Source organism: Miscanthus floridulus, chromosome 6 (genome assembly GCF_019320115.1).
Source record: "Miscanthus floridulus cultivar M001 chromosome 6, ASM1932011v1, whole genome shotgun sequence".
Taxonomy (NCBI): domain Eukaryota; kingdom Viridiplantae; phylum Streptophyta; class Magnoliopsida; order Poales; family Poaceae; genus Miscanthus; species Miscanthus floridulus.
In genome coordinates, this window is record NC_089585.1 from 13,633,319 (window position 1) to 13,656,903 (window position 23,585).

At 46.4% G+C, this 23,585-nt stretch overlaps 3 protein-coding genes across 3 annotated transcripts; all 3 read right to left on the reverse strand.

Annotated features, from left to right (window-relative positions):
* Positions 1-240: 240 nt before the first annotated feature.
* LOC136461450 (uncharacterized) lies at positions 241-1,737 on the reverse strand. The gene has a single exon (XM_066460735.1). It carries the CDS (start codon positions 1,735-1,737, stop codon positions 241-243), a length of 1,497 nt encoding a protein of 498 aa, XP_066316832.1.
* Positions 1,738-2,742: 1,005 nt separating this feature from the next.
* On the reverse strand, positions 2,743-5,467 carry LOC136460228 (vegetative cell wall protein gp1-like). Its single transcript, XM_066460015.1, has 2 exons — positions 5,457-5,467; positions 2,743-3,466 (listed from the first exon to the last, which is right to left on the reverse strand). Exons 1-2 carry the CDS (start codon positions 5,465-5,467, stop codon positions 2,743-2,745), a joined length of 735 nt encoding a protein of 244 aa, XP_066316112.1.
* A 2,910-nt stretch (positions 5,468-8,377) lies between these two features.
* On the reverse strand, positions 8,378-9,560 carry LOC136457671 (uncharacterized). Its single transcript, XM_066457691.1, has one exon. The coding sequence runs from the start codon at positions 9,470-9,472 to the stop codon at positions 8,396-8,398; it is 1,077 nt and encodes a 358-aa protein (XP_066313788.1). The 5' UTR covers positions 9,473-9,560; the 3' UTR covers positions 8,378-8,395.
* Positions 9,561-23,585: the final 14,025 nt, after the last annotated feature.

Genomic DNA, 23,585 nt, shown 5'->3' on the forward strand with positions numbered 1-23,585 from the left:
ATCGCACAACGTCGCCAGGTCCACTCTAGCCTTATGGTTGTCCTTAGACTTGTCAGTGTCCATGAGCGTTGCCCAAAGTGCCTCGGCGATATTCTTTTCAGTGTGCATGACATCAATGTTATGGGGCAGTAGGAGGTCATCGAAATAGGGGAGCCTCGTCAAGCCGGACTTATGAGTCCACATATGTTGCTCACCATATCCCACGAAACCACCATCTTCATTGGGCATGAGAGCATCTATCTAAGCACGAACCTCCACCCTAGTCCTCAAGTGCGGTCTAGGGTCCATCGCTTTGACACCTTTCGTAAAGCTCTTGACGTCTTCTCTGAATGGATGGTCAAGAGGGAGGAATTGACGATGTTTGTCGAACAACGAATACTTGCCACCCTTCTTCAACCATATGAACCTCACAGCTTCCTTGCATATTGGGCATGGGAACTTCCCCTGAACACACCAGGCGCACATTAACCCGTACGCCAGGAAGTCGTGCAGGGAGTAGTGGTACCAGACGTGCATTTTGAAGCTAGTCTTCGTAGCTCGGTCGTATGTCCACACCCCTTTGACCCAAGCATCGATCAACTCATCTATCACAGGCTCTATGAAGACACCCATATTACTCCCCGGGTGTCTAGGGATTATCAATGACAGGAACACGGTATGTCGTTGAAAGGAGACACCGGGGGGGAGATTCAGGGGGATGACGAACACGGGCCAACATGTGTATGGTGCAGCCATCATGCCATATGGATTGAACCCATCTGTTGCCAGCGCGACACGTACATTACGAGCCTCCTCTGCTTTGAGAGGATGCCGAGAATTGAAGTACTTCCATGCATCAGCATCGGATGGATGTACCATCTTCTCAAGATTGTATCGTGTGCCGTTTTTGTGCCATGTCATCTGTTTCGCGGATTCCTCGGTCATGAATAGCCGTTGGAGCCTCGGCAGGAACGGAAGGTGTTGTAGGACTCTCATGGGGATCTTAAGCTGCCTCTTCTGGCCATCGCCTGAGTCTACCTCCACGTACTTGGAGGATTTACACTTTGGGCAGTACTTTGCATCCGCGTGTTCTTTCCTAAATAGGACGCACCCCTTCGGACACACATGTATCTTGTCATATGGCATCTTAAGTGCAAGAAGAAGCTTCTCTGACTCGTACAAGTTCTTCAGCATAATGTGTGTCTTCGGTAGCATATCGCTCCACATGGCCACCATATTGTCGAAGCCTTCTCGACTTAGGTTTAACTCGGCCTTCAACCCCATTACGCGACCAATGGCGTCCAGCTGAGAAATATTAGTATGATCATGAAGGGGTCTCTGTGCCGAGTCCAACATCAGGTAGAAGGCATCTGCGGTAGCCTCCATCTCCTCCTTGTCACGTCCTTTAGCGAACTGAGCTTGGTGCGTGTCATCCAGCATGTCTACTACCCCGGCATCATCATCGAAAGCCTCGAGTCGTGGTCTCACCACCTCCTCCCTGATACGATCGGCTTCACCATGGTGGATCCACCGGTGGTAGCCCGGAGTAAATCCAAACTTCACAATATGTTTACCCATGGTTAACCTATCTTTCCTTCTTCTGTTGTCACAACTGCTGCACGGACAAACCACTAGAGAATGGCCTCCGACACTCTCACCAAATGCATGCTGTAAGAATTCTTCGACCTTGACTATAAACAGCAAGTCGTAATCGTGCTCGTCTCTCCGGAGCGTGTACATCCACTCACGGTCCTCCATCCTTTAATAGACGTATCAGCACATATGAGTCACCATCAATTGCATCTACGCGGTGTCCCTACTCTCTAATAGGTGAGGATAGGTCCTAATCCCACCCGTGGATCCGTAGATGAGGTTAGTTTCCATGCTCCGCTCCTATCTGAGACGGAATTTCGGCAGCACCTCCCTGCTGTTCTCTCGATACACGTCCTGCAAGGGAGAGTGTGTATCCGGAGAACAACAGGGGGTGATGCCGAAACACCGTCTTGGACCGGAGCAGACCATGGAAACTAACCCATCTATGCATCCATGGGTTGTCCAAAAAACGTGGACAATCCGAAACAGAAATGCTCGCAGATATGCAAAGATCTGCATACCTCCAAAGATATCTCTTTTGGACGGGAGACGCCTAACTAGGCTACACCGATCTACGACGACAGACAAGCGGAAAAAGAGATGATTTATACCTAGGGTGTCGGTGAAGTCAGGCTAGCGAGGCAGTGGCGAGGCGACGCAGTGCAGGCAGACCTGCGACGCCGACAAAAATGATCGGGGACCTCCGGGTCACCTCCGACAGGTCCTGCTCTGCAAAAGAAGAAACACGACACTATAAGTTTAAAATTTCGGCAGCACCTCCCTTGCACGGGGAGGTTTCCAAAACCTGCAAAAAAACAACGGCACGAAGGCCGACAATCACAAACGGCACGAAGGCCGATAAGAACAGCGGCACGAAGGCCGACATCACAACGGCACGAAGGCCGACAAACGGAGAAAGGGTGGATATACCTTGCCCACGCTCGTAGGCAGTTCGGTGACGGTAGGGGCGTCGGCGGGACGGGCACACGGAGAAGACGGCCGAGGCACCTCCTCCTCCCCTCTACCTCGGCTTCCTCCCCCTCTCCCCTTCTCCTCCTCCTTCCTCTCCTCCTCCTTCTTCCTTTTTCTTCTCTTTTTTCCTTCTCATTTTCTTCCTTTTCCTTTTCTTTCTTTCTCTTCTTTTTTCTTCCTTCTTCTTCCTTCTTCTCCTTACTGCTGCTTCCTCCTCCTTCTTCCAAGCCGGTGGCAAGAGCAGGGGTGCACGGGGCCGGTGCGTGCAGGGGAGGACAGCCGCGCGTGCCGGCGGTGGCAGCACGCGCGGACGGCGGTGGCGGGCAGAGCTGATGGCGGCGGCGCTGCCAGGCTGGGGGGTACTCGGGGTGGGGGCGCGCGGTGGCGAGGGCTCGCCGGCGTGGGCGCGCCGGGGAGCCGCGCGGCTGGGCTGGGGGTGCTCGGGGGCGGGGGCGCGCTCTGGCGGGGGCTCGCCGGCGTGGGCGCGCCGGGGAGGCCGCGCGGCTGGGCGGCGCGGCGGTGGCTGGGGGGTCCTCGGGGGTGGGGGCGCGTGTGGCGAGATCTCGCCGGCGTGGGCGCGCCGGGGAGCCGCGCGGCGGGGCTAGGGGTGCTCGGGGGCGGGGTCTCGCCAGCGTGGGCGCGCCGGGGAGCCACGCGGCCGGGCTGGGGGGTGCTCGGGGGAGGGGGCACGCGGTAGCGGGGGCTCGCCGGTGGCGGCGGCGGAGCGGCGGGCGTCGGGGTGCCCGGGGGCGCGGTCTCGCCGGCGTGGGCGCGCTGGGGAGCCGCGCGGCCGGGCTGGGGGCTCCTCGGGGGTGGGGGCGCGCGGTGGCCGGGGCTCGCCGGCGTGGGCGCGCCGGCGCGGGCGGCGCTGGCCGGCAGGGGAGGCGCGGTGGGCGTCGGGACAGAGCAGGCGGCTAGGGTACTGGGGGTGGGGGGGTTTTGGGCCGGCAGTTTTATTTAAAAAAAATTGCCGAGTGTAAGCCCCTTGATCACTTGGCAAATTTTTTTTAATTTTTTAAAACTTATTTTGCCGAGTGCCAGTGTCAGGCACTCGACAAAAAAAAATTATTTTTGAAAATCAGCTTTGCCGAGTGCCTTCTGGGCCGGCACTCGGCAAAGCCCACTTTGCCGAGTGCCCCCCATGGCACTCGGCAATTTTTTTTTTGATTTTGGGCCCAAATTTTTTTCTGTGGCCTTGTGACAGTATTTAAAACTCTATTTTAAAATTTGGGGCAATTTTGACTTTTTTTGATATATTTCATTAGTTTATTTCGTTTCGTCTAATTGTTTGGGATATTTCAAATTTAAACTGCAGGTACATGGAATAATGGACTTTGGTCATCCAAAAATTGATACTCATGATATTTAGGGTATGTTTAGGCCGTATCCAGAAAGTCACATGAAATCTCGAGTATCTCGTTGACGTAATATGTCGAGGTACTTGCCAGAAATGTGATTTTAAATTATATAAAATGCAAACGAAGTCCGAAAATCATGAAACGAAGTCCGGAAATGTGATTTTAAATTATAACACGACGCCTCGACAAGTTTCATGATTTTCGGACTTCGTTTGCATTTTATATAATTTAAAATCACATTTCCGGCAAGTACCTCGACATGTTACGTCAACGAGATACTCGAGATTTCATGTGACTTTCTGGATACGGCCTAAACATACCCTAAATATCATGAGTATCAATTTTTGGATGACCAAAGTCCATTATTCTATGTACCTGCAGTTTAAATTTGAAATATCCCAAACAATTAGACGAAACGAAATAAACTAATAAAATATATCAAAAAAAGTCAAAATTGCCCCAAATTTTAAAATAGAGTTTTAAATACTGTCACAAGGCCACAGAAAAATTTTTTGGCCCAAAATAAAAAAAAAAATTTGCTGAGTGCCATGGGGGGCACTCGGCAAAGTGGGCTTTGCCGAGTGCCGGCCCAGAAGGCACTCGGCAAAGCTGATTTTCAAAAATAAATTTTTTTTTGCCGAGTGCCTGACGCTGGCACTCGGCAAAATAAGTTTTAAAAAATTAAAAAAAATTTTTGCCGAGTGCCCAAGGTTTACACTCGGCAAAATAAGTTTTTAAAAATAATAAAATTTTTTTTGCCGAGTGCCATCCGTTAGACACTCGGCAAAGTCTGACGGCAGATGCCCGCCGTCACGGGCCGGCCACCTTTTGCCGAGTGGGACTTTTGCCGAGTGCCGCGGCACTCGGCAAAGCCTAGATTTGCCGAGAGCCAGGCTTTGCCAAGTGCATGGCGCTCGGCAAAGCCACCTTTGCCGAGTGCTTTATTTTGCCGAGTGCGGCACTTGGCAAAATTTTTCTTTGCCGAATGTTCCGATAAAAAACACTTGGCAAAGTCTCAGGCACTCGGCAAAGTACAGTTTTCCAGTAGTGCGTCTAACAAACGCTACCTGTTTACACTGTCAATGGTTGACAGGCTCAAATCGTTGAACCAAACAACCTCCTAGGTCCAATAAATACCCGTGTGCGACCTAGCGTGGATGGCTGACGGCCAGTGGTTTGGGTCCGGCTGGATTGGAGCCATGCATGCACGATGAGCAAGGTGATGCGGATAACATGCATGACGTGTGATTTTCTTTTCCGTAATGAGATCGCACCGAAGAGTTCGAGATTGTTTGGTTCACAGCGTGGCCTAGGGGTGCTTGCCCAGGCAGGTCTATCCGACCACCAGGCGCTCAAAATCGACAGCGTGACGAGCTGCCTGGCCTAGGCACCTACGCCAAGGTCAGAACCAAACAGCCCCTTATTATACCTAGGGTCCACCAAATGTATTTCCAAATTTAAGCATGCATGCGCCACACACATGTGCCGACGCGCGGATACATGTCAAGGTGCGATTCCTTGCGAGTTGCGACCCAATTTTTATTTCCCACGTGCCTCGTCTGCATCGGCTCTGGCTCAGGTAGTCAGGTTAAGGTTAAGGCAACCAGTAGTCGGCTCTGGCTCAGGTAGTGGGCGGCGTGACCGACGAGTCGACGACTACTGGTTGCCTGGTTGGGGTGGTGGAAGAGGCCTCCAATATCCTGGGGGCTAGAAAGAGAGGCCCGGTGCAGACGGTTGGGCCAGCGGTTTGGTGGTTTGAGGGGGCCGGTTGGGCCAGCGGTTTGGGTGTGACGAGCGAGACGATGAGAGACACTGCTGACTAGGTTTGATTTTACCTGCTAACAAACAGGTTTGGATAACATAAACTTGCTGACTAGGTTTGATTTTACACTGCTGACTAGGTTTGGGCCATGTAATGATTCTAGATTCGATAACATAAACTTTCCGGACAAATTCGCTGATAGAGGTGACAATGAATTAGCATTCAAATCCACATAGATAAATTCTCTTAAAATCTAATGAAAAAAAAATCTAAGTATAAACCTATCCTAATACAAAGTAATTATTGTCTAGTCCAATCTAATCTAATTTCTCTTAAGTCTAAATCCATTCAATATGATACAATAATAACAAACAATTACAACTAGTTGTTAATTCTATTTTAAAAGTTGGACCCATAATTTAAAAGTTTGGATTCATACCTTCAAATTTTAGCGAAATTGATTTGTTTGAAATAAGTCAAATCATTGATTGCCCACTACTTTGTTTAGACCAGTGTGATTAGATAGATATATGTGGACTTCAGGTCGAAAGTTGGATCCTAGAATTAAAAACATCACGCTTAAACTTTAAAATTTTAGCAAAATTAACTAAAATTTATTGGAGATAACTCATTATAACTGCTAACTACTATGTGCAAATCAGTGTGACTAGATATATACGTGAGTCCCACATCATAAATTAAAAATATACACTTAAGGTTGGTCTACCTCTCAAGTAACCAACATCCAATGGACACTATTTTTAAGTTAATGCACTAGTACAGAAACGGTTTTTATGGACACTAGCTTCTTTTCAATAAAAACATATGCCTACAGAAATAGAACTATGGGCTCATGGCTATGAACCATTGGTGGGATACATCTCTACTGTCAGTTTTCTTAAGGCTACTGTCGTTACAAATCTTCTATTTACATTGGTGGCAGGCTTAAGAAAACCGACAATGTGAATCCGATTTACACTACCGAGGATTTGTATTAGCAGTAACCTTAAGAAAACCACCAGTAGTAGAGATGTATTTACACTAGCGGTTTTCTTAACCTGCTGCCACTACAAATGATTTGAAATCATTTTTTTTGTATTTCTCAAATGACCTTAGACGGAGAAATGACCTCAACTAAAGTTGTAATACTAGTAGAGATCTAAAACTTTCCGGTTCAAACTTTTTTCATAAAATTTGTTTAGGGTCTCATATATGCATTATAATATTCATTAGAGTGAATACAAAAGTTACGTATTAGCCACCTAATCATAAGTTAGGGAGCAACGCACAGGGTCTAAGGTTGTGAGCTCGATGCTCAGTGACTGCACATGCCTGTATTTGAAGCGAAAAATCGTGTGACTTGTGATAGACGGTTCTCAAGTGACACTAGTGAAACATCTCAATTTTTATTGTTCTTTCACACTAGCAGTTCATGAAACAGCTAGAAAAAATCTAAAAAGTGCCGGTTGTACATTCAAATGATTTCTCTACTATAGTGATGTCTAAACTAATGGATACTGGACTTCTTTTAAGTTAATGTCTAGTGGGTAATGAATTTTGTTGGGTTAAATGATTATGGACATTACACAAAACCACTAAAGTCCAATTGAAATTTGAAAATTTGGATTATCCAAATCCACCTCCACTCGCACAGATGCAAATCAACCCGTGCACATGACACTCCTCACGACCTCACCCCAATCTACTAAACACGCTTCTTCGTGTCTGTCCCATGCAACTATGCAAGTGTTAGATTGGATGGTTGCCTTCCAGTAGGCCATGGAACCAACGGAAGCTGCTTATACACGCCTTGCTCCTGGGAGCCAAGCAAGCACAGCTCCCTCAAATGCAAAACGTGATTTTTCTTTACAGAAAATGACTGTGTATGTCAGTGTCGGATCTAGGGTTTAGTTGTGGGATCAAGTGACCCCGCAACTTTTGTCAAAATAGATTTATATCCCTTATAAATTTTACAATTATATATATTGCTGATGTTAATTGATCTAAATTCATCAAGCTTTACTTCACAAGTTTTCAATCCTGAATCCGTCACTGGTGTACCTAGTAGTGTAACTGCCAAAGTCCAAAATCACCGGGACATAGTACCCATAGTATTGGTTCTTGTGTCCAAAATCACCTGATTTTTTTATGTTAGGATTGGACAAAAAAAACTCGTTGAGCTAGCTTGGTGTCTCCTTTAAAAAAATACTCTAATTAAACTCATTTTAAATACAAATAAGATAATTTTGTGTGACTTTTGACTTTGGTTCGGCTCGTTAAAGCTCGGTTCGAAGTTGTTTTTCAAACAATTCGTGAGATCACAATAAATAAAATTGTCAATCTTAAAAAAAAACTCAAAAAAGGTGTTATCCGCTCGTTATCCACCAGATTCAACACTCTGTCATCAAGTCATCGTCAAGATACTACAAGGTACATAGTAACAGAGAGATGATGCCAACAAAGCTGCGGATAGAGTCACCAAGCAGTCTATTCTAGACAAGACTACTCCAAGGCCAAACGTTCAATTAGGGAATCTTTTGCACAATTTCTTTATATAATGGAATAAATTTAATTAATTCAAGAAAAAAAAATCGCATCATTTTGAAAAAAACTTAAATATATCAAAGTACATAAGCATGCTAGTTATGCGAGAGTAAAAAAATAATAAGAGAAACTCTTAAAGGACTTAAAAAATATTATTCACTAGCGATGAAACTTTTCTACGATAATTTCACATTAATTGAAAGAGCTCTGGCTCTGCGGGAGGACGGGCACCAGGCACCAGCCAAAATGGCACGCGCGAGAGAGCAGGTATGTCCTGAGTTGGTCTAACGAGCTCACGAGTGCCTTGCTTGAGATCAAAGATGTGGAGATCGTTGTTGTCGTCAGCAAGGTAGACACACCCGCTCTTTAGGCCATGCTCCGCCGCAGAGCACGAGGCCGCGAAGCATCCGGGACCGGGACCAAGAAGAAACGCGGCGTCGCCAATGTCGGTCACCTTGCACCATTCCTTCTTCGAGAAATCCATCACGTAGGCGCCGACCTCTTCGATGCGCTCGATGCTGCTGCTGATGTAGAAGAGGCAGACGAGGAAGAGCTCTCTCGAGGATTCCAGCAGGTAGCTCTTCGTCGCTTTCAGCTGCGGCGCGTCCACGGCGAGAGTGGGCAGCGGAGCATCGAAGGTGACGAGCTCCAGACGCGGCTCCGGATCGTCGGCGAAGCTGAAGAGAGCGCCGATCACGTCTCTGGACTCGGAGTAGTAGAACGCCCCCTGCACGGCAGCCATGTCACTGATCACACCGCTCGGTGTGGGGCCTTTCTCGGTGGCGGGGACCTCGATGCCCATGTCGTAGGACTGCTTCACCCACCCGGCGCCGCCTCTGATTCGGCAGAACAGAAGCTCCGGGCGCGTGAGGTCGTAGACGAGCACGAGGGAGTCCGGAGGATCGACGTCGTCCGAGACCGAGTCTGGAGGAGAACTTGTGGTGTCAGAGATTAGGCACCGGCACTGGTACGGCAGCTCGCCGTTCATGGAGGGCAGCGCCGTCTTCTCCCCGGTCTGCGGGTTCCAGAGCCAGCAGGATCCTGAGGCGGTGTCCACCATGAGCATTAGGCCTTGCTGAGTCTCCAGACACGTGTAGTCGCACATCTCGGGAACTCGGATCGTGCGCATGGAGCCGTCGGCGACCGAGAGCACGGTCTGGGAAATCTCCGGCGGGTTGCCGTGCTCGTAGTCGTACACGAGCAGCGGGAAAGACGAGGCCGCCGCCGCTAGCGGGCCGACATCCTGGGTGAGCTTGGATTCCATCTCGCACGCACCGACGAGAAAACGAGAAACACCGCGCCGCGGATCTGCTCGGCTCGTAGGTTTTGCTGTCTGATTGCCGTTTGGAGTCTGTAACACCACGCCTCGCCCCTTCTCTCTTTTAAAGGATCAGATTAGGGAAGTTATCCGAGTCGGAGGGCAAATCTCAATCCATTTAATACGAGAGATTCTGTAACGGACCTGGACTCGAGTTCGCTCCTGATCCGTGCAGGTGCCCGAAACAGGGCGGATTACACGGTGATGATGAAGGCGGGGTCGGGGCGATCGGTCGACGGTGGCGGCGGCGATCTGCGATTCTTCCGGTCCGAACGGCCGGACGGAAGCCGTGCGCCGAACGGCTCCCGCGTGATCTTCCCGCGCGATGCGCTTGCACGGCAGCGAGGCCCACGCGCGGCCCACATGCATATGCACGAGCGAGCGTGCGCTGCCCGCTGTGACGGGATTTGAGGTAGGTACGTATGTTTTCTTCTTTTTTTTTTTCTTTCCTTTTTCTTTTTCTTTTCTTTTCTTTTCTTTCTTTTCCCTTTTTATTTTTCTTTTCATGATTCATTTTTATTTATATTCCTTTTTTGTTTTATGTAATTTTTTATTATTCTTTTCATTTTTCATTTTTATGTTTCTTTTATTTCTTTTCTTTGCTTTCATGTTCTTATTAATTTTTTATTTTCTTTCTTCAATTTATTTTTATTTTTGTTTTTCGTTTCATGTGATTTTTCTTTTCTTTTTTAATTATATATTTTTCTATTTATCTTATTTAATTATTTTTATGTTTAATTTTTTATTTTCTATATTCATGTAGTATAGATGATATGTTCATATAGTATAGATGTGATGTTCTAAGATGTTTTTTGTGATGTTCACGTGGTATATAATATCTGTTCTGTGATGTTTTTTTGTGTTCATGTAGTATACATGTGATGTTCTATGATATTTTTTGTGATGTTAACGTGTTATAAATGCGATGTTCTATGATGTTTTTTATATGTTCACGTGGTATAGATGTGATGTTCTATGATGCATTTTATGATGTTCGTGTAGTATACATGTGATATTTACGTAGTATATAATGATGTTCTATGATGTATTCTGCGATGTTCATGTAGTTTACATGTGTTGTTCTATTATGTTTTTTATGATGTTTTATGGTGTATTTAGTGATGTTCACTTAGTATACATGTGATATTCTATAATTATTTTTAGAATATTTTGAAAAGTACCCATTTGATATTCTTTTAAATTTTTCTCTATTACGCATTTTTTTCTTATGCTTTGCTCTAGATTTTATTATTTTTTATTTATGTTATGTATTTATTTTATTTTATTTTTATGTAATTATAATACCAATTTCATGAACCTAAATTGAGAATATTCTTGTTATAAAGACGAAACATTATTCTTTGACCCTAAAACATCGTCTCTGCTCAATAATAGAAAATATTCTATCTTCATAAGACAAATGTTCATTAAATTTTTTTATCTAAATATATTCATGTGAGATCTTGTTTCGAAGGATTTATTGTCAAAAACCTGATGGTGTAATCGAAATTTAATTTAGATATTTGGTTTAGCAGTTATGAATTTTTTTAGTTTATAAAGATGTACGACGTCAATGCACGCAAATCAAGTGGATATAAAAAAATCACCGGCACAGTATGCATGCAGTGGGCTTGTTCGTTCCGAACGCGAGCCATCTGGCATAATCCTGGTGGCCTGGTGGGCGGGAAGCAGCAAGGGCGGGAAAATATATTCTACGCGTGGTACCCTCCGGCCGCACGGACCGTAGCATGCCCCGCGGCGATGTAGAGTGCCGATGCGCTCATGGTATTCTCGACCGCGGTTCAATCCAGGCAGTTTTTAATTATAAAAAAATCCAAGCAGTTTTTATTTTTTCATAAAACAAATCGTGTCGTGCTCATATGATAAAACTGACCCAAGTATATCAATTGAAGCGCCATTTGAAGCAGCTCGGCCCACGGAGCGTGGAAACCAGACGGATTCCGGGCACAACGAGGCACCGCTGCCGACTGACCATGTGTAGAGTAAGTATCAAAAGGTGCTGGTCCTTTTGTTGCATGAAAAATGGAAACCTTAGACACGAATCTAATCACAGCTTAGCGCGCTCATCGTCTGATAACTCCCGGCCGCTACTAGATGCTGCATATATATTTGTACAGACGATGATCATAGGTTATTACTAGATAAAAGGATCATCTAACAATGTCTAAGAACTAAATTTATATCTATATATTTAATATTGAAGAATCATAATTTCATTTTGTTACCTCTCTTTAACACTTAGACAGTGGAGTTGGTGGTCGCTTGCCAAGGTGCCTTGGCGGCAACTATGGAGGTGGTGGAGAGAGGCGGCGGCATAAGGAGAACGATAGCTATGCAGCGACTAGTCTAGGTGCGAACTTTTCATTTTACAAGGGAGACTGGATCGCCGGTTTCAAGTCCTAATGTGGAGATGTGAGTGGGAGGTGCAGGAGGTGAAGCGAAGGGACGCAACCATTAATGACGCCTGAGTTCTCCATGTGAATGGGGAGGAGGCTGCTGAGTTAATAGTCGATGATGTGGTTTCATGAAATTGCTGGAAAATTTGCTAGTGGGGTTGTCCAAAGTGCTTAGTATTTCACTCGGTGATTAGCATAGGTGCTTTGCGAAGTGCTTAGGTTAGTTAGACCACCACTTATGCACTTGCTCTAGGTTTAGGCCTAGTGTTTAGTGAGATTTGCATACCTATTATCACTGGGTGTTTGCGCGCACCATTGTTGTACACGGAGGGCTTGTAGTCTTGCGAGACCACACCGACCGCGATTGTGGTGTGGCCGCCACCATGTATCGGAGGGAACAAGACCCGTGGCTTTTTGGCTAGAAGCTCGATAGTTAAGACGGCGGGGAGCGGCCCAGGAGAGGCCTTCTCAGAGACCCACTTGCGCGTGGCGAATGTTCGGGAGCTATTCATAGAGTTACCCAACTGGGAGCTTGGTCCTTGCGAGGGCTTCCTTGTGAAAATTAGAGGCCATAGTTTTAGAAGTAGTTTTTAAGTTATCAAATTCACCCCTCCTCTTAAGCGTCACGGTCCCTTCACAGCGCACCATGGACCTTTGCCTTGCAGCCATGGAAGGAGGGGGTGAAGAAAGTAGCTCTCCCGCCATGGAGTGAGGGGGCGAAGAAAGTAGCTCTCTCGCCATGGAGGGGGGGGGGCAAAGGAGGAAGAAAGAGAAAGTGGGAGAGAGCGAAGGGAAATAAAGAGATATAAGAAGACTATGAGATTATTTTGGTCTATACAAAACTCCATCTCCTTGCAGCTAGGCTCAAGCCATATCAGGCGTAGAATTAATATGGTGTATTTCAGGAAATAGTGATGACATTTCAAATTATATAAGATGCTTTGGGTTTTTTATACATCACTCTTACTATGTGGCAGAATCGCCTAATCTAATGCCTTCCAGGGGTGCTCGTCTTTCATTAGACACTAAGCACTCAGGGGAGAACACCAAATTACTCGGTTTCATCGGGCACACCCCAGGGGGAGAACTCGAAAATCCACATTTTCCATGAGGATCACAAATGAGAGAATAAAGTTTACATCATTCTTAACCATTTCTTACATCACTTTTAATACAACATCAGAGGGTAATATTTATTATTATAACAGCGGAATGTAATCATATTATCAGAGTTATAAACAGTTTAATTGAACAACGGAATATAAACATGTGATCAGAATTACAGCGGAAATAAATATCTAATCATGACATGATGAAGTATTGATATATAAACTATGACAACATATTATGAAATTTTTATTTATAAAAACATTTGGTGAGACTTATAAATAACAACTACGATCGCAGCGTAAAGGAATCCTCGCTGAGCCCACCAGGAGGTATCCACACATAAGGGTCAGCTCTAGCATCCACCTGTCACCTGCAACAGGGGAAATAAAACCCTAAGTACTCAATTGTACTCAGCAAGACTTACCCGATAGGAGGAAAGAAAATACTCCAAGGATATGCAAGGCTATCTGGCTTGTGGGTTTATTGCATCTGTAGAAAGCATTACTAAGCGTGCATCCTTATATTCGATTTTTATTAATAGCCGCATTGGTTCATTAACTAACCATTCTATGTAAGCATATGTGCTACTTTTAAGCAGGTGGTAAGCAATCAAATTTCCTTTTCCTTCCATCTTTTATCTTCCCGTTCTTACTACGGTGCTAGGCTCAAAACAAGTCATACCGGATCGTTTGGCGATTCGTGAATCAATGCCCCCAGCTGGGTACCCCGAAAACACACGCCCCGCTTATACCCAAGGCATAAGCAGGACCAACCCATCACCCTCTTGTCTTGGTTTCCTAGGTCCCTATCCAAACTAGGACTCCAAGCCCCCGCCCCTGAGTCCCGGACTCAGTACGGTGCAAGGACCTCCTCCACCAAAAAGAAACTCTAACAGTCGGTCCGGAAAGAGCTAGAACCCACGACAAGAGAGCAACAAGTCTTCCAAACGCCCATACCCAAGTATGTGCTCGGGATAATAAGTCCGTGACTTGCCTCAAGTCTTATGCAACGACCGGTCCTTAACCAACATAGACAGGGAAAGCAGTGTAACCAAGCCATGCCCCGCGTCCACGGCGACACAACCTCTTACACCCACCAATACCTAAACCATATTCCTGCCCGGTCACCATTTTTTCTTTCCACCATTTATATTTTCCAAGTGATAATCATACAGTAATATATTTCTTATTTCTCGTGAGTGACAGACAATCACTCGACTTCTACCGGAGTCCTATAGCATAGCATTCTACACGATCCTGTCATACTAGTAAGACTCATAGGATATATATATATATATATATATATATATATATATATATATATATATATATATATATATATATATATATATATATATATATATATATATATATATATGCAAGTGAGTTTCATTCAACTCCTTAAAACTTAATGCACAAATATAATTTAAACTGCAGAAAAGTAGGGGTTATGCACCGGGGCTTGCCTGGGTAAGATATATATTAAAAAGTTAGTATCTGCATCTTCAGATCATCCACCATTAGCTGAATAGAAATCCCATTGCATCATCTCCTGGAGAGAATACCATTACACCATCTTTGGATCCCCAATCATCCTTCAATTGATCCGTTGATCCATCATCATACCTATATGATATGCAATATGATGCAATATAAAGGCATAATTAATCGACTGCAACCGTGACTCATAAAAATACGATTTACGCCTCTTAAGTTAACGAGCTAGTTCTAATGCCTATCGTACTTAGGCTACATATCCATGTTGCTGAATAAAACATTATTTCCAAACAATTATTTTAGTTATATAAACTCAAGTTGTTTCTTCATTTTCTTCTATCAATTTAATCTCTATTCGAAATAGGCATCATTATCTATCTAGCAACTAATTATTTCGGAGCTACAAAACTACAGTGAGCAGCTAATAATGTTAGTAATTTACTGTAAAATTTTTAGAGTCAATACCATCACCGATTATCACGGAAATTCCTACAAGTTCTCATTTTAACAATATTAAGCATATTAAAATAATTAGAGAAATTCTAAAAACATATCGAACCTATGCGAACAAAATATACTATTAGATAGATCATGATTTTAGGAACTCAACAAAACTAGTTTGGCATTTTTATGATTTTTCTATATTTTATTATCAATTTCGAAGTATTCAGACGCTTGCTGAAATTAACAAAACACCGAAAAGAAGGAAATAGGTCCTTGGGCTCAAAGCGCCCCAGCCAGCCAGCACGGCCTGGACCAACGGCCAAGACGGCCCAGGCGGATGGGCGCGTGGCGGCCTAGACAGCATCAGGCCGGCCCAGCACGCGGCAACACCAGACCTACCCAGCGCGACGCAGCAAAGGGGCGCGGCGGCCCAGCAAGGCACCAGGCCGGCAGACCGGCCCAACGATGCGCCCGGCTAGCAGCCCACCAAGGCGCACGCGGCAGCGGCCCAAGGCCGGCTGTGACCCAAGCGGCCAAGCAGCGTGGCCCAACCGAAGCAGGCCGGCCCACGCAGGACGCACGGTACCTGGCCCAGGCGGGGAAGCCCAGCAGCGGCGACCCAAATTACACCGAGGCCCCTGCACTTTTATCTAATCCACCCCCGAGACATAAATACTATTCAAGTGAGTCACAGAAATTTCAATGAGAACCCTGGAAAGATTTTATCCTCACCATCTCACCCTTATCTCCTTCCTCAAAACAGAGCAATGGTAGAGGAAAACTAGCCGGCGGTGGAATCGACCCTTACGCTCGTCGACGGCGGTGGGGAAGCGGCTCCACGGCTTGCCCAGTGCCAGGCACACCTGCTGGAGGACGCGGCTCGGCTAGATCAGAAGTAAGGTGCCCGGCCACATGCACCGACGCTTAGGATTGGGCGGCACCACGGTGAGGGCACGCCAGTGACGGAGATGGCGCGCAGGGGCAGCGAGGGCGGACACAGCGCACCGGCGGGTGGGTGTGGCATGGCAGCTGGTGAGGGCAGCCCTTCGGCACTGAGCGGACCAAGGCAAAGGGCGCCTAAGAGGGGTGACGTCCAGTCGGGGTGGGTCATGGAGCTCACGTGCGCGGTGGCCGGCGATGGAAGCGTGGCCACGGCGGGCGCTGCGGCGGAGCGACATGGGTCCTAGGTGAGGCACGGCAGTCCTGAGCGACCGTGGGGACTCACGTGGGGGAGGGACGACACCGGCGCGGGCGAGAAGGGCTAGCAGGACAAGGGCGCGGGTGGCCGGATGCGGCACGACAGCCCGGCGGCGGTGGTGCGGCACATAGCTACTGCCACAGTGGGACCAAGGAGCGCGGGCCAGCGCAGACCAGGGCGGGCGTGGTGACCGCATGCGACCATGGCAGCAAAGGAAAAGGAGGGGGGCGCCGGTGCTCGGGCACGGCAGAAAGGCAGCGTTCCAGAGCAGGCCGGGCCACGGACGACGTGGACGGCGGCGGTGCTCGCGGTCGGGCCGGTGCCAGCAGCTCGCGTGCACGGGTGTGGTGCGGGAGAGGAAGCAACAGAGGCAGGCAGGAAAAGAGGAGCGGCCAGAGGCAAAGAAAAAGCAGAGCTTGGTGCGCTTGCGCTGTGGCCGGGCGATGGTGGCCGAAAGGCAGGCGAAAAAGGGAGGGAGAGTGGGATAGGTCTGTCATGGCTTGGCCTCATCACAGGCACGATGTGACTGCGGAAAGGACCGCACAGCACAGGCACCGATAGACAGCAGAGAGAGGCAAGGCAAGGACGAGCAGAGGATGTGATGGTGCTGCAGGGATAAAGCGATCGAACTGGCAGAGATAGAGAAAGACAGTGGCGTAGACAACCGACGCGTCGGGGTTTGGCCAACTTTCATTAACACAGGGACAACACAGACTGGCACAACGTGGTCGGTAGGGCAACCCGATTAACCTCCACCAATAATTATTTCACGCCAAAAGTTCATGCTTCGCACTAACCTATAGAGACAAAATATTTAAGCACTATATAATTACTTTGATCAATATAGTTCGCCACAAATGGCATTTTAAACCTAAGCTCCAATATTTTAAATTTTAAAATTCGAGAAAATCGTTGTGGTAACTCCTCTTAGGTCTAATCCTTGGTGCTAAACGAGCTCGTAACACCAGAGGTGTTACATACTACGCACTTAGATATACACTAAATCTAAAATATAGTAAAAGTAATGTATTTAGAAATGCCAAAACATCTATAAGTTGAAATGGATGGAGTAATATTTTATCCATTGAGTCATAAAACTCCAGGAAAAAACATATGCGGTTGTGGTCTCACTCCTCAGTGTTGCAAGACACAACTGTGTCCAGAAGGTTCAATACCGCACCACCCCAAATCCACATACAAGCGTGCCTACAAGGGTGCCTCCTATATATTGCCGCGGATAGGCGGACGTTGCCAAACGCCAAAGCACCTTGTAAGATGAACACCATCTATCCCAAGGCTTCCTCCTTCTACGCCTGGCCCGACCACCACAACCGCCACCACCGCGCGACGATGCCATGTATCGATCAACCCTTCCTACCCCCAAGTGGGTCAAGAAAGGGGTGTCGATGTACTGTGCCATTTGCAAGGACGGTGGGTACTACCGGTTAGAGGATATCATGCACGGCGACAATTCCATGTATCGACGAACCCTCGCTACCCCACGCGGGTCAAGAAACGGGTGTCAATGTACTGTGCCATTTGCAAGGACGGTGGGTACTACTGGTTAGAGGATATCATGCGCCACCCATGGTGGTGCTCGGGCCGGCCGCCTATGGCCACAGCCATAGGTGGAGCGGGGGAAGCGGAGGTGACGGAGACAGAGGTGAGGTGTGGAGCAGTGGAGCTGGATCAGCCGCGCTAGGTCGACGACCATGCGCCACTCCGAGCCACGAAGTGGGCCAGGTGCACCGTCAAGATGGAGTAGGCTCTGCGCAGCCTAGGAGAGCTTTCGACGGAGCAATAGAGAAGAATCATCCCTATTGCTATCCGTGAGCTGCACACCAGATCCGCATCCGGGACAACTACCTCACCTGCGATGACGTCGACCTCGTCCACATCGCCCTTAGCACCAGCTTTATGGTCGACTTTGGACTCATTACAGACGTGTTGGGCTGGCACACATGATTGGCGCCATCCGCTTCTCAGCTTCTTCCACACCTCCCTCTTTAGTATCTGAAAATTGTTTATTTTCTCATATTGTTTCGGGACTTGTATTCTGTTTAGCTTCTTAGAATAATTACCCTGATGATATTTAAAGGTAAGGTACATTTCCTAGGTAGTTTACAATCTATTATTGGTTTACAAAGTAACCTATACTTACATTTTATCATTTCTTTTTAGGTCCCGATATGGACATTGCAAAGGATGGGAAGGATCTTCTGCTAGTAAATGACGTAAGAGCATCTCCAAGAGCCTTTCTAAATCTCACTATCTAAATCATCATTTGGAGAGTAATTTGCATAAAAAATGCTTTCTACATCTTTTTACTCTACAACAGCTTTTTTGTATCTCATGCGCACTCTAGAGAACCATTCTCATCTTTTATTTTTGGCTAGCAAAAAATCCAGAATAGAAGAGGGCTATATTTGAATAACCATTTAGAGAAGTTGTTGGAGGATAGTTTTTCACCAAAATCTCTATTTCTAGCATTTAGGAAGGATATAAAGAGTCTCTTAAAGTTGCACTAAGGTGCTAAAAAACCATCTTGTCCTCCCTATAGGTGGTTATTTTCATATATTCCCTTTGTGGGGTTTGTAGTCACAAAATGAGCCCCTGTGATTTACAAATAGGCCTTAAATGCTCACAATTATGCCATTAATGAAAGGATCTAGCAAGGCCTAGAGGGGATCAATAGGCCTGTAAAAACTTAAACTCGATACAGCCAATTGTTGACGATGAAAATGTCATACTTTTACATACTCAAAACACCATCAACATTCTCGAAATAAAAGAAAGATAAGCATATCATGAGCATATTTTAGCAATTAACAAGTTCCACATGTCCATGAGTATTTTTATGCAGTTTCAAGCTGAATGGAGCAAGATGAGCATGTGGGCCCACCATAGAGGGATGGGCGACCACCCCTGTGGGCCCACAAGCCTCCTAAGCTTGCCATGATCCATGTGAAAGCACTCTCAAATCACTCTCCACCCTTGGATGAAGCTTGTGTTTCTCTCAATGGTGGAAGATTGCAACCCATGGATGGAATGGCCCACTTGTAAGGTGAACCGACCTTGAAGTGGACCCACAAGGCTATGACCTAAGAACCGCCACTATAAATATTTACACTAGCGATTTTCTTAAGGAAGCCACAACTGTAAATTAATTTGCAATGGTGGTTTTCTTAAGATAGAGATAGAGATGTACCGGAACAAGAGAAACATGTATCGGGAAAAATAGAAAGGTGCATTAGAAAGTGAGAAGGTGAAATATCCTTTTTGAAAATTTGAATCCTATAAGATTATCTATTTTAGGACGAAGGAAGTAATGAAATTGGTGTGTAACAACAAGTTAGGAACATCCACTAGCCTATATGGGAGATCAAACCCACGACCTACAGCCTCACATATAGATCCTCTAACCACTCCACCCATAAGTCACCTGTGTCCATATGAGATATTTTTCTCCTCGTATTATCTTCATCTAATTTTGAAATGAGTATTTGGCACCCTAAATGAATTCAAATGAAAAAGTTTTCAATTGAAAAGTTGTAGACACATCGAGATCTACAACTTTGATCTTGGCAATTTCTACATTCGAGGTCGTTTGAAAATTTTGAATTTCAAATGTTAGAACTTCAAATGTCATTTTCCTTGGATATATGATTTCAAATGAAAATGTTGTCAACTACAAAGTTGTATAACTCTTTGAGTTCTGTAACTTTAATTTTGGTCATTTCTGCATTGGAGGTCATTTGAAAAATTCAAATTAGCTATGCTCCTTCTATTTTTAGAGACGGCTCTAGATCTAGCTGTCTCTATAAATTGATTTTTAGAGGCGGCTTTAGATCTAGCCACCTCAACAAATCATTTTTAGAGTTGACTGGAAATAGAGCCGCCTCTAAAGATAGGACATTTGTAGAGGCACCTCATAGATTTTTTGTAGGGATGGCTGTAGATTTTGAGCGCCTCTATTAAAAAAAGAAGTTGCTAAAAATCAAGGGCAGAAGTCCAGCTGCTCTGTTCTAACACTCTGCGTGCCAGGCTGTGTCGGCTTAGACTGGCCTCCCCCAGGGACTGATGAGCGGGCCCGGGAGCCCTCGAGCCCCTAGAGGCCGAAGGGAAGCTTGTCTTCTTGTGTCATGCCTCGTGCGTGACCATGCTGAGGGAGCGGCTGGCAAGGCTGTACCCAAAGTGCTACGTTGAGGAGCCATTGAGCCTTGATGGCTCGGGGTGTGTCGCCTTATGCTCGGCCCTTGGCTAGCGTCGTAGGCCGGGCAGGAGCCGAGGGTCGAGCTCAGGTTTTCTGTCGATTGGGAGCCTGAGGCTCGGGCAAGCCCCCCAAGCCCTGAGCAGAGGCCTTGGCGTGCTCAGGCTTCGGCAAGTTCCTTAGTCTGAGGGTGCGCATGATCGCACCTGATGGCTATAGCCCTCGAGCCCCTGGGTGCTCCTAGGGGAATCGACCAGGGGGGTCTCTTTGGTCAGGAACCATGGATCCTGAGGCTTAACATACCCATATATTAGGATCTCGTCAGGAGCCCCCGAGCCCTTCGAGGCCTTGTTTGTTCATGATGGCGATGAAGGGTTGAATTCGATCTTCTGATGACCAAACTAGCCATGGCGGGGATGACTTCCGCTAACAAGAGTGCGACGCCCTTCGTGGGGCCCTTTCCCCAGTGCGATGGGGGTGCCCAGCTGTCGAGGCCGGACGGTAGTGGTGCCGACCCCTGTTTTGATCCTATGTCGCGTGGGTCTGTGGCCCGAGCGAGGGTTTGGGGAACTCGTCTGGGAGTTACCAACTTTAGGCCCGGGGCACCCTCCTTTTTGGTCGAAGCCTGCCATGGGTCGGGTGATCGAGAATGTTTGGGCCTTGGCTCAGGGCCACCTGATCACCCCGTGCACCACGCCCTTTTGGGGGCTTTGGTAGCAGGCCTCGATCCTCTTAGGCCAGCTGTAACACCCCTGGTGTTACGAGTTTATTTAGCACCGTGATTTAGGCCTAAGAAAAATTTCCGAAACGAGTTTTTCGGGGTTTTAATTTAAAACATACTTGCTGCGACAAGTGAATCCTGTGTGACTTAGTTTCGTGGACTCAAATAAACGCTCAAGATAAATTACGCAGTGCGTAGAAATATTCAGGAATGTCCGACGACGATTCTAGAGAACGTTTTGTTCGGTTAGATTAAGCATGAAAATCAACTTTTATAAATAAAATAAAATCCATTAATAAATAGAACGATACATATAAACTCACGGGTTTATTTTGTTAAGCACGAACTGACGAGAAAGAGAGCACAGCAGCTTCGTTTATTTTTTTCGACGTGCACCATACTCGCCTAGAATCCAACATGGTTCACTGCGCCTTGCACGACACTGTATAAAGTCAGGCTGTGTTTAGAATTTGTACTCATCAAGCTTTCTGTGCTGAGACTTGAACCGAAGTGCTATTCTTAGATATGAACGTAGAAGAAGAACATAGATGCTACGATTCTCCAACTGGAGCTACAGACGCGCCTATACATGGACTGACCGGAAATTCTATCTGCAGTGGTTTGAAGATGTCAGCTGCGTCGTGGTAAAAATGGTAATCATCTCTGTTGCATGAAATATTTACACGCCTGATTACTTGCTAACCCTTTGCTGTAGCCATGATCGAGTTGGATAATCCTGTCAAGAAGCTAGCGCTTATCGTTGATCATTGCTTTAATAATGATAGAGTTAAGTTAAATCATGCACGAGGAGCGCTTTTAATAATGGCAGTGGAAACACTGTAGCAGCACGGCAACACTGTTCATCCAAAAGCATCAAGTCGTGCGCACCGTTTTATTGCCTTTAAGCAAGCTAGTTAGCCACTAACCTTACGACACGTCGCTATCGCGCCTTCATGTCGTCTGCCTTTAAAATGGTTACGCCGAGCCGTTCCGTTCCGCTCCGCTGCTCACTTGTTTCTCTCAAATCAAGTTTCTCTGTTCTTGCCCGTGAAAGTTGCATCTATTGATTTCTCCTGAGCTGCAATAATCAGCTGAGGTAGCTAATCTGCAATTGATCTTCTCATTCTCTAATGTTTCCTTGACCTGTGGTCTCCTCCCTCATTAATTCTTTGACCTGCATGAATGAATCAGCACCCCACCACCAAGCACGTTTAGCCCAAAGCACACTCTAGTCCTGATGTGCTCATCAAGTCCAAAGACCACTCAAAGTCCATCATTTGAATTAATGCACTCATGACCAAAGACCCACTCCAAGTTCATCACGTGAAATCCAATTCACATGACTAGCTAGCCAAATGCCAGCTCCACCTCCAGCCCCGCATCTCCTGCCTATAAAGGACGCGCCAAGCCTGCTGAGCCATCCCACTCCGCCGCTCACCATCTTACTCTCTAAATCGAGTTTCTCTGTTCTTGCCTGGGAAGGCTACGCTCTGTTGATCTCCTTCCTCGAGCTGCAATAGACCAAGGTAGATAGTCCCCATACATCCCCTACCTCCCTTCTACCTCCCCATGCCCTTAGATTTGGAAGTCATGGCCAGAATCGCCATCAGGCGAAAGTCCAGCAGCTGTCCATGGTGGACGAGCTGAGGAGCACAAACGCTCAGTGCTCTCTGTGTCTCTCTTAAAGAATCCTAGCCGTATACCCGCTCTGCTCTTTGTTTAAGTCCACAATAGCAGCTTGTCCTATGCCATGTGCTAGTAGCAAAGCCGAGAACCAACTCAGCTCCTATACACATAAAGTCAAGAGTCATGAGCCATTAATCCACTCCACCAATTTCTTTATTCCTTTTCCCTTTCTAATAACCAGCGGCAGCTCGTGGCCACTAATCACGTTTCATTTTCTCTCCTCGTGATTAATTAGCGGCCACCTTGCACAATTAATATCTCCACTATGCTAACTCCGATTCCATCACTTCTTCTTCCTAAATTCATCTAAAATCGAACCCCACCTATCCATAAAGTTTCATAATTTTTGGAACGCAGTTGAATTTATGGGAATATTTATTTGTGTCTATTTGCCGAGTACCGTGAGTTCGACGCCGACGGAGGGACGTCGATGGATCGTGGAGTCATCGGGGAGTTGCTGGAGAAATGGTACTTTTGGAAGCGTGATTGGATTTCTAAGAATTTCGGCTGTCATTGATTATTTACACCTATGCATTTGCATCAATACATATCATAATAGGAACGATGGTGGATCGATGGTATCAACTGGAGTAGTTGAAAGATGATGCTATGGTGATCATATCACGAAGATGGAATGCTAACTTTTGGTTATATTTTACCCAAGCAAGCCCCGGTGCATAACCCCTACTTTTCTGCAGTTTAAATTATATTTATGCATTAAGTTTTAAGGAGTTGAATGAAACCCACTTGCATATATATCTTTATCCTATGAGTCTT